General features: G+C 48.0%; 1 protein-coding gene across 1 annotated transcript; it reads right to left on the reverse strand.

The window, feature by feature from the left end:
* Positions 1-8222: 8222 nt before the first annotated feature.
* LOC122029075 (putative disease resistance RPP13-like protein 1) lies at positions 8223-10298 on the reverse strand. Its single transcript, XM_042588034.1, has one exon. The coding sequence runs from the start codon at positions 10296-10298 to the stop codon at positions 8223-8225; it is 2076 nt and encodes a 691-aa protein (XP_042443968.1).
* Positions 10299-10705: the final 407 nt, after the last annotated feature.

Raw genomic sequence — 10705 nt, forward strand, 5'->3', positions numbered from 1 at the left:
ACTATTTGGAGGATGAAGACGGACGGCAGCTGGATCGGCCATGGAGCGCGAATCATCTCCAGCCTTATCAAGCCGGATGAAAGGTGCACTGGTGTAACTCATTTTTGTGTATATTCTAGTCGCCCATGTCCTTGTAATGCAGGAAGCAGAAATAAACTAAAGGATGGCTAGTGTGTCCGCCGAGCGGCTGTGTTAAAGATTAGCCTGTAAGACCGTCGAGCTCCGACGTTAAATATCGAGAGACGAGCCAGCGTTTATAAACCTTCCGAGCGGAAGACCGTCGAGCTCCGACGTTAAATATCGAGAGACGATCCAACGTCTATACACCTTCCGAGCGGAAGACCTCCGAGCTCCGACGTTAAATATCGAGAGACAAGCCGGCGTCTATAAACCTTCCGAGCGGAAGACCGTCGAGCTCCGACGTTAAATATCGAGAGACGAGCCAGCGTCCATAAATCCTCCGAGCGGAAGATGCCAACAAAAAGGATGCAATTTCCCCAGAAACTCGCCTTCAATATCCTTAGATCGTCTCTACGTTCCGCTCGGCCCAGCACCCAAAGGTACTTCCATCGGTATTTAGCGAGCGATCTCTGCTATCAACGCGAAATATTAAGTAGTCGAAATATTACATATTAAGCCGAGCGGAAGGGCAATGCCAAAGAGGTGATAATAGGCGAGCGGGCAACACACATATTCACCAGCAAAAGGACAGAGTACATGAAAGAAAAACATTGCATTAAAATTAAAACTTTAGGCCGAGCGGCCTAAGTACATAAAAGATCATTTTTTGGCCTAGCGGCCCAACTACATCTACCGACGTCTACTCAATGTAATCATAAAGGGTCTTGGGGATGTTATCCAGAAGCGTCACCTGATCGCCGGCCGGAATAGTAGTGGACTCCGGAAGAAGGCCCTTAGACTTCAGATATGTCATGGTGGCGGTCATAGCCAGGTCGAAGGCTGTGTACATCCGCTCGCAGATTTTCTCTGAGAATTCGGGCGAGCGGATATAGCCCTGTCTCAGAGCAGCAACCCGACTCGGCTCGGCCTCTTGGTACTCTTTGAAGGCCAATTGAGATGCAGCAAGGGATTCCTGCAAAGTGGTCAGCTCGTCCTTATGCTTGGTGGCGTCGGCCGAGCGACCCACTTTCTCTTTGTCAAGCTGCTCCGTCAGCTCCTTTACCTTCAGCTCCAGGCCCCGAGCCTCCACGTTCTTCTTTTCTAAGTTGGAAATGGCCGTGTTTTTCCGAGTGGTGGCCAAGGTTATTTTTGTGTCGAGCGACTTGACTTGTCGCTCGGACTCGGCCAGGGCGTGGGCCTGATCGGCCGTCTTTTTCTGCTCGGCCGCCAGCAAATCTTGAGCCTTCTTAAGCTTCTTCTGCAGCTCGAAGTACGACGGGCCTTGAGAGCCGGACGGACCGCACGCCGCCTTTAGCTGCCTTAACTCCTCATCCACCATGGCTAGGCGGTTGGAGACTGTAATCTCCTCCACCCATCTCTGGCAAAAGAAAATTAGAATTGTTAGTGGCCGATCGGAAAGAATGCATACAAAACTTCGGAGAAAGCGAACTTACCCCCGTGGCCTCCTGCATGTGGCTATTGGCCAAGTTTCGGAGGGGGATCAGCGCGATGCGCGCCCGAGCATCAGCCCACATCTCAGCTAGGGGCCCTTTCAAGGTAATGGTGTGCTCGGGCGCGGTTGGTCGGTCGGCCTCTGGCAGCAGCTCTTCAGTCGGGAGATGAAGAGTGACCCGAATCGTGCGGCCATGACCTGGGGTCGTCCGACCGGTGGTCGGAAGGGGATCAGAAGCCGACGCAGAAAACTGGGAATGAATGGTTAAGCGCTGGACTGAGTGATGAGCGGGGGGAAGGGTGCTGACCGGAGTAGCCTCAATTGGAGCAGCCGGCTCGTCCCATTCAGAAGGCGTCCGGTCGGACGAAATGGCTTCGACCTCTGGCGCCTTGCCCCGAGCAGTCGCAGTGACCCGCTCGGATGGTTGGATCGCGGAGGTAGCCGACCGAAGGGGAGTCTCCACTCGGTGCCTCTTTTGTAGAGGTTGCCCCTCTTCCCGAGTGGAACCTTCTTCAAGGGCAGTTTGTCCTCCGCTGGGAGTGGCTACGCTTGCCACGTTCTGTTGAGAAGCCGGAGTGGTTGACTCAGCCTGAGTCCCGCTTTCTCCTTCATGGGATCCGACCGGCTGGATACCTAGCACTTCCATTTCTTTGGCCGCCGCGGCTTCTAGCGCTGCCGCCTTTCTCTTCAAAACGCCGGCCATCACCAAATCCATGACGATGTCCGCTGCAAAGGAAAGAAAAGAAATCAGTTAGCAATCAAAGCAAATGCCCAAGTAAAATTCTTACCGAAGCCGGTCGGAAGAGGAGTCCGTATGGGACTCAGGCCAAAGATGTACATCACTCCTTCGTGAAGAAGCTTATTGATGTCAAGTCGCAGACCGGCTAGCATATTTACAGCATGGAGGTAGTCCGGTCGGGTCTTGAATTTCTTCAGCTCGGGAGTGGGGGGTAGGTTGACCTGCCACTTGGTCGGGAAGTTGGCCTGATCGGGCATACGGATGTAGAAAAAATAATCCTTCCAATGTTTATTGGAAGAAGGTAGTTTGTTGAAGAAGACTAAGCCGGGCCGAGCTTGGAACATGAAGGTGCCGAGCTCGGCTTGCTTGGGATAATAGAAATAAAAAAAGACCTCCGGTCGGAGGGGGATGTTGTGAATCTTGAACAAAACAACAACACCACAGAAGAGACAAAAGGTGTTGGGTACCAGACTGCCGAGCGGAATACCGAAAAAATTACAAACATCTATGATGAACGGATGTACAGGGAAACGCAGACCGGCGGTAAACTGGTCGCAGAAGACACAGAAAGCTCCGCGCGGCGGCCTATGCGGCCGGGCGGAAGGACCGGCTAAAAGAAGTTCAAAATCTTCGGGGATTTCAAAATTATCGGTTAGAGTGTCAAAGTCACGCTGATCAAATCGTGGCTGCATGGTAGTGTACCAAGGGCCAAGGGACTGGTCTTCGGGATGGGAAGAGCTAGCCATGGGCCGATCGGAAGAAATCAAAAAGGCAAAAAGGCAGGAGAAAAACAACAGCAAGCGAAAAGAGGTTTCAAGGATTGAAACTGGGGAGAGAAATACGGAGTAAACACCGGAAACAAGAAAGAAAAGGTATAGAGCCTTACTGCGAGGAAAAAGGATCAAGGAAGAGGCGCCGGAAAGCGTCGGAAAGCAGGAATGGAATCGCCGGAGCACCGAAACACCAGAGACAAAGGTAGAAATCGCGAAAGCAAGTGAGGGGAATAGGAGAGAGCGAAGATTTTATATAGCGGGGGTCGGGCGGCCTCCGCCGTTGGATCCAGGTCACGGGAATCAAAGTGCACATCGCGCCGTCCATTTCGAACCGCCTCGATCCCATCAAAGCACCACGCCGCCGCCGCCGTACGATGACGACAGTTCGCCACGTGGCGTTCGGTCATTCGATGCATTTAATGAGCGCATGCTCAGCCTTAATGTCGAAGATTGGCACGGGTTACGAGAAGATCCGAGGAAGGTTGCTGTTGACTAACCTTAAAGGCCATCCCTGTGAAAAGCCGAGCGGATTAGGTGTGCCTGAAGGCGCCGCCCGGCTAGGCTAACAGTCCAGTCAGTCGGACTAATCGCCTCCTTCGACTAGACTTGAAGGGGAGGCAAGTGATCCGGTTGTAAGAACAGGGACCCCCCGTCCGGTGGAGTCAACGCCACGTGGAAGTCAAAGTGGCAGGTGGCCGGTCGGAGAGGGGTGGGTTCGATCGGCCGGGCGGCCGACCGGTGTCTAGTTGATGGTTAAACGCGCCCTGTCGAAAGTCAGGGTTCCGACGCTCAGCGGACAAGATCGCAGGGCCGATCGGACTGCACGCTCGGCCAAAGCCATCAGGTAGCATACTGCTAATAGTCTCCACAAAGCACGTGATTGAGAATCTCCCTAAGTAAACCACCGTATACGTCCGGCCGGATGTCGCGGAAGCTAGCCGGCCGGACGCCCTCCAGGGAGTAAGGGCAAAAGGACAAGTGACATCTTTTTCTGACAGCGGGTATGTTCCACATGTAGGCCATACTCCAAATCTTATGACAGGGGGTTCCGCTGTCCCATCGAGGACATGCTTGGACTGTAGCAGTATGGGTCAGGTAAGCTCACTGACAAGCCCTTACTGGGTATGAGCCACGGACACGTGTACACCTCGGTATGTGTACACTCGCTTCTCCGCTGTCCTATATAAAGGCCCTCATCCTTCGCCGGAGGTACGCGTTCTAATATTTTGGGAGCCACTTTTTCACTGCTTGCTTGCCTGACTTGAGCGTCGGAGGGTCGTCGCCGGGAACCCCTTCCCGGCCCGACTTTTGTGCAGGCTCGCCGGAGATTCGAGTGACCAGACGGAGGCCTACGTCATCGACTAGGAGAGCGCTACGTGTCCAACGTCCGTTGGTTCAGCGATTCGGACAGGATCATTATTATTTAAATTTGAAATTGTTATACCTCTGCTTGTAGGGGTGACACATGATCCTCCATTTGATTTTTCTTGACTTGTGGAGGTGGCATCATCTTCCGCTCCATTTGACCCGGAAGTAGAAACTCCTTCTTTCTCTGGTGTCAATGAATGACGCTCTCCCTTAATCCTAGAGGTGGAGGTCTCTTCATCTTCATCCTCATACATATAAAACAAAGAGTATGCTCCCTCTTTGCTCTTCTGGTTGCATTCCTTTGAGGATGAAGCTTCTTGGATTTCTTTTTCGAAAGTTGAACATCTCTCAACTTCGGAGTACTCTTCCTCTTGGTCTTGCTCCAATGAGTCACTCTCTTTGGATTTCTCTTAGTTTGGTGCAGTGGAGGGTTCTTCATGAAACTTGACCAATTTGCTTCATAGCTCCTTGGCATATTTAAATTTTCCTATTTGCTTCAAAATGTTGCTCGGCAATATGTTGATTAATACTTTGGTCACTTTATCATTGGCCTCGTTTCTTTGAATTGCTCTTAGCTCCATTTGTTTTTCTTAATAATTTTTCCTTTAGAATATCTTGGAGCTTCAAAGCCTTCCATTAGAGCAAATCATTGCTTTATGTCCATCATGAAGAAATTTTAGATTCTTGATTTCCAAGAATTGAAGCTTGTCATTGATGTGAATGATGGAGGCACCCTTGTGTCGAATCCGAGTCTATCTCAGAATTCAATCTTGAAGTTGAGCCTTTGATGAAGTCTTTGACTTGTTGAAATTTGCTTCAACTTCTTCTCCCTCTAGCTTGTTGCCCTTTCCGGTGATGATTCCGGTGAAGAGCGACTTCGCTCTGATACCACTTGTTAGGGTCGATTTGTAGCTAGAGGAGGGTTGAATAGCTCATCACTCTCGTTGTCTTGCTTCGTGATGATGATATGCAGCAGAATAAACAAGAAACAAGACTCACAACGCTAACACAAGGATTTACTTGGTATCCATCTCAAGAAGAGGTGACCAATCCAAGGATCCAGCCCTCACTCACTCATCTGCTATAAAAACACTCCTTCTCGGTAACTACCGAAGGCGGAGAAGCCTTGTACAAACTCTCGCACAGACAATACAAGAAGAAAGAAATACAAGCTAATACACTATCAAATCTTACAAGATTTACAATAAAGAAACCCTAGCTTGCTTCTCCTTCTTGTTTAGAATGCTCTCTTGACCTTGGAAGTGCAGCAACACTTGACTCCAAGACACCTTTAAGAACTGGCCTAAACCTGTGAAAGATGGTTGCAAGGAGTGGAGAGGAAGAGCTATCGAATCACTGCGAGGAAGAAGGCTTTTGTGCACTTCCTTCGCAACGGCCATATCTCAATCGCTTGGTCAATCGATCGGGGAAACTTGAATCAATCGGCTGATCGATTCAGAGCGCCTCTGTACTCTGCTGGAAAAGGACTGAATTGATCAACCAATCGATTCAGGCTTCCTCGCGTTCGCGCGAGAAAACCTGCCCCTAATCGATCGACCGATCGATTGGCAGTGCTCAATTGATCGGCTGATCGATTAGGGATCGTTCTGTACTCGCGACATCACTTCTCGATTGATTGGTTGATCGATTGGGCTGCTGTTTGTCATAGCACTGTGCCCAATAGATCAACTGATTAATTGGGCTTGGTCCAATTTGATCACTTGATCAAATTGACCAACCCTAGCTCGCCCGAGTCAAGTCTAGGGCTCCCAAACCTAACATCCGGTCAACCGTGATCCACTGGGACTTCTTCACTTAATGTCCGGTCAATCCTGTGACCCATTTGGACGTACCGTCTCATGCCAAGTGTACGGTCCTCCATGATCCACTTGGACTTCCTTCCAGCAGATGTCCAGTCACCCTTGACCCATCTAGATTTCCTTGTGTCAAGTATCTGGTTACTCCCTTGACCTACTTGGACTTCCCAACACCAGGTGTCCGGTCAACCTTGATCCACCGTGATTTCCATGTGACTGACTTCACTTACCAGGACTTTCTATCTGCCAAGCTTCATTCACTAGGATTTTCACCTGACTTCACTCACCAGGATTTTCCTACTGTCCGGCTTCACTCACAGGGGCTTTCCATCTGCCTGGTTTCACTCACCGGGACTTTCCATCTGCATAGCTTCACTCATTAGGTCTTTCACCTGGCTTCACTCACCAGGATTTCCTAACTGCCTAGCTTCACTCACTAGGTCTTTCGCCTGGCATCACACACCAGGATTTCCCAACTGCCTAACTTCACTTACTAGGTCTTTCACCTGGCTTCACTCACCAAGATTTTCAGTTGCCTAACCTCTAGTTAGGACTTTTTCAGTCAAGTATCAACTTTGACCTACTTGACTCTTCTTCACATCAAACTGATCATCCCTTGACCAGAGGGAGATTGTTCCAACATTCTCCCCAATCGGACGATTGCATCTGCAATCTCCATATATTGTCAAATATCGAAATCCAAATATCAAGACTCAAGCTTGAGCCAACTCAAGCTTGAACCAACAAATTTTAGACTTGATAATCGATTGACCGACCAATCCAATCGATTACAACATTGCAATTTAACCTAAAATTAGGTTAAACAATGGCGGCTTCTGACAAACAAAGTGACGGTTCGCTCGTTGTTCTTCATGTTCTTCACGAAAACACAAAAAAAAAAAAAAACTCGAAAACCCAAGTCTATCCTAGGTTTTCTCCTATAGTAGTTCGACGATCAAATTGCTAGAACAAAATATCGACAAAAAACCCTAACTTTAAACCATGAAATTTGAAGAAACAAAGACGTAGCTCTAATACCAATTGATAGATGTTATAGAACCTTATACCACATGGATTTTAAAAGCCGAATAAGAATTCTAAGAGGAATCACAACAACAAGAGTATGGATCTTATTTCTACGAATCATGACATAACAAGAATAAAATCTTTAAAGCAATGACATAGAACCTAATTGCAGCGGAAGTGCCATTGCTATAGCGTTGTCTCTTTTCAATCTCGTGCTCCTGAGGAAGTGGAAGCAAGAGAAGGAAGCAAAATGAAGAGATCTTCCAAAATGCGTTGAAAAGTTTTAGGTCAATGGAGAACCTAAAGATCTATCAAAATTATTCTTAAACTCTTATGAACCTCCCCTATATAGGTAATCAATTTATTATCAACCCATAAATGATAACTGATCGGGCTAAATGATTCTACCCATTCAATCCGTATTTGATAATTCAAAATCCAATAAATTTAAGTTAAATAATTTTAATGGATTCGCTCATATGTATAATTTATAAATAAGCCTATCAATTAGAGATAAATTAGTTAAAAAAATCAGGAGTGATGTTTTGACAAATTGGTTTTAAAGGAACGCCATTTTAATTTTTACGCTGAAAAGAATGAATAAATGCTCAACTTTTCAAAAACGAATGCAAAATAAAAATAATAATAATAATAAAATTGAGAGGAAGAGATCCAAACTTAAAGTACCATTCATAATACGATGCAGAACTCCTCTGATAACAGATGGAACACACATATTCATAATAAACCCTCGCACCAAACTAAAGTACGAAGCAACAACAGAAGCCAAATAGCTTGAGCTTATTTCTGAAACAACAGGGCAAACATTTTCAGATCATTGACACCAGAACTACTAAAATAAACTTGAAGTCTAAGCAACTGCGTTGGAGCAAGCAGAATCATCGATATGAGCGAACTTGGAGGAGTTAGGGAGAAGGCAAATTTGCCGATGAGTTGGAAGTCGATCTTATGGGACCACTTGCGCTAGAGATATCCTTTTCTGAGCCTGCAGAGGGCTGCTTCCTAATTCTCGACCCCCCTTTGGTTAAATTCCAAGCCTCGGGCCGCTGCTTCAGATCCGGCCATTGTAGAAGATTCAACGACTCGAGATACTGGGGTAACGCTTTTCTCTGAATGCCATGGAAGTCCAGGCAGCGAAGACGACTTAAACGACCAATAGCTACGACAGACTCCAATGGAAATTTCTCTGGAAGCATCAACAACCGCAAGAACTTGCATTTTTTCAACACCGTTTCCAATGAAACCATGAAGTCTGCCCTGAGGGTGGCATCCGAGGGCACACTGCCGTCGATCACAAGGCTGCGCAGCTGTTCCTTCTCAGCCAGAGCTTCAGAAACCCTGACGAAGTTGTCAGCCTTACTAACATAGACATGGCGAGCCTTCTGCGGGATTTTGATTTCCTGGCCTCCGGCTTCGTCCTCGACCCGGAAGAATTCACCATCGCAGAGGAGGTCCGCGAGTTCGTGCAGCACGGCGTGGAGCATAAACTGGCCATCCTCTCTCTTAGAAATAGAATTCACAAAAAATGACTTGCTTGCGAGCTCATCAACAGGATTCCCGCCATTGCCATCAGCAGAAACGAACCTTAAAGCCGTCCAAATTCGAATCAATTGATTCTTGTAAAAGAGATGCTTCTTGGGAAACAGAGCGCAAGCGAGATAGCATTGCTTCAGGCGCGCAGGCAGTTGCTCGTAAGAAAATCCCAGCACTGACACAATGTCGCCTTCTCTTCGTTCAATTACGCCCAACTTGTTCCGCGCAACTCGCTTCCAATGCTCTTCAGTTGGATCCGATCTTAATTCGAGGCCGATCGACACTGCAGCCAAGGGAGAGCCATCATATTTTTTAGCTATTTCTGTGCAAATACTTTCTAGAGTTGGTTGATGGTCTTTATCTTTGTCGCCAAATGCACATTTTTTGAACAGTGCCAAGTAGTCTTGCTCCTCCAGGCCATCAAGATGTATGGTCTCTTTGGCTTTCGTCGACTTGGCTACACTTTCAAGCTGGGTGGTCACTATGATTCTGCTCCCTTCTTTGCCATGAGTAAATGGGGTCGTAAGGTGCTCCCAAGAAGCGTTGGAGTCCTCCCACACATCGTCCAACACGATCAAAAACCTTTTGTCCTTCATCCCTTTGGCGAGAGTGTTCTGGATCGGTTCCAAACTGGTGATGCTGTGAAGATCACTGGGCCGCTCGACGGAGGCTGACTCGATTATCTCGATCGTGAGCCTCTTCTCGTCAAAATTGTTGCAGACGGCGACCCACGCTTTAAGATCAAAGTGACGGCGCACCTTCTCGTTGTTATAAGCAAATCGAGCAAGATCTGTCTTCCCGATGCCGCCGGTTCCGACGACGCAGACAACAGAGAAATTGCAGCAGTCTGAGGTAGATCCGCCTCCCTCCTCGAGCAGCGCCTCCAGCATTTTCTTTCCTTCGCTGCCTCGTCCGCTCGTCGTCGTCCTTCCCTTGTAAGGAGAGGTGGTCAGCCGCCAACTGGGGATGATCTCCTGCTGCTTTGTCCCGCCAGATCCTTCCAGCTGTTGCACCACCTTGAGGAGCTCGAAGATGTCACTGACAAGGTCGTCGAAGGTTTTAGTGACCTCGTCCAACTGCTTCATGTCGTCCCCGTTGAATTGGCCCCCTTGGATCATCTTGGAGACGAAGTTAGCGGACTTCCTCAGAGTCGACAACGTGCTGCTCTGCTTCTTGTCCTTCGCCAGTTGTTGAACGAATTCTTCGATCACGTCATCAGCAGAGTAGATGGCATCCTTGAAGCTGGAGAACCAGTCTTTGATGCTGTGGCTGCCGATCTGCTTCCGGTCGAGTTGGGCGGCCGTGATTATCTTGTCGAGATTAAACTGCAGCTTCTTCAAATTTTGCTCGACGGCCTTCTCCTGCAGGTGCTGGTTGGCGGCCAACTTGGCCGTGCTAGCTTTGAGTAATGCCGCCAGCCATCCTGCTATGGTGATCTCAGAACCCATCGGAGCTTGTCGCTTCAAATCGAACTTGATAGATCGAAGAACAGATGAGGTTATAGAACAGAGTAGTCCCCTGGCGAATTAATTGAGGTCGTATTTTACGTGGTATCGGCTCCTAAATTATTGATTATTTGACTCCGTTAACCGGATTAGTCGCCTAAAGTAACAGGAAGGAGAGGGGGGAGCTTCGTCGGTTGCCCCTCCATGACGTCACATACGTTTGATTTTTATCGTAGTTTACGACTAAGTAATGGCATGGCTTCGATTAACGCTCTCAATTATTATACTACGACCTCAGAAGTCTTTTAATATTGTAAATGGGAAGACTCGACGGTCAGTTTCCTTACAGCAATTATTATTTTTTTCCCTGACGGTATTATTAAAAGTGCATTTGTCCGGATACGCTTCGT

Source organism: Zingiber officinale, chromosome 10B (genome assembly GCF_018446385.1).
Source record: "Zingiber officinale cultivar Zhangliang chromosome 10B, Zo_v1.1, whole genome shotgun sequence".
In the NCBI taxonomy this organism is placed as follows: Eukaryota; Viridiplantae; Streptophyta; class Magnoliopsida; order Zingiberales; family Zingiberaceae; genus Zingiber; species Zingiber officinale.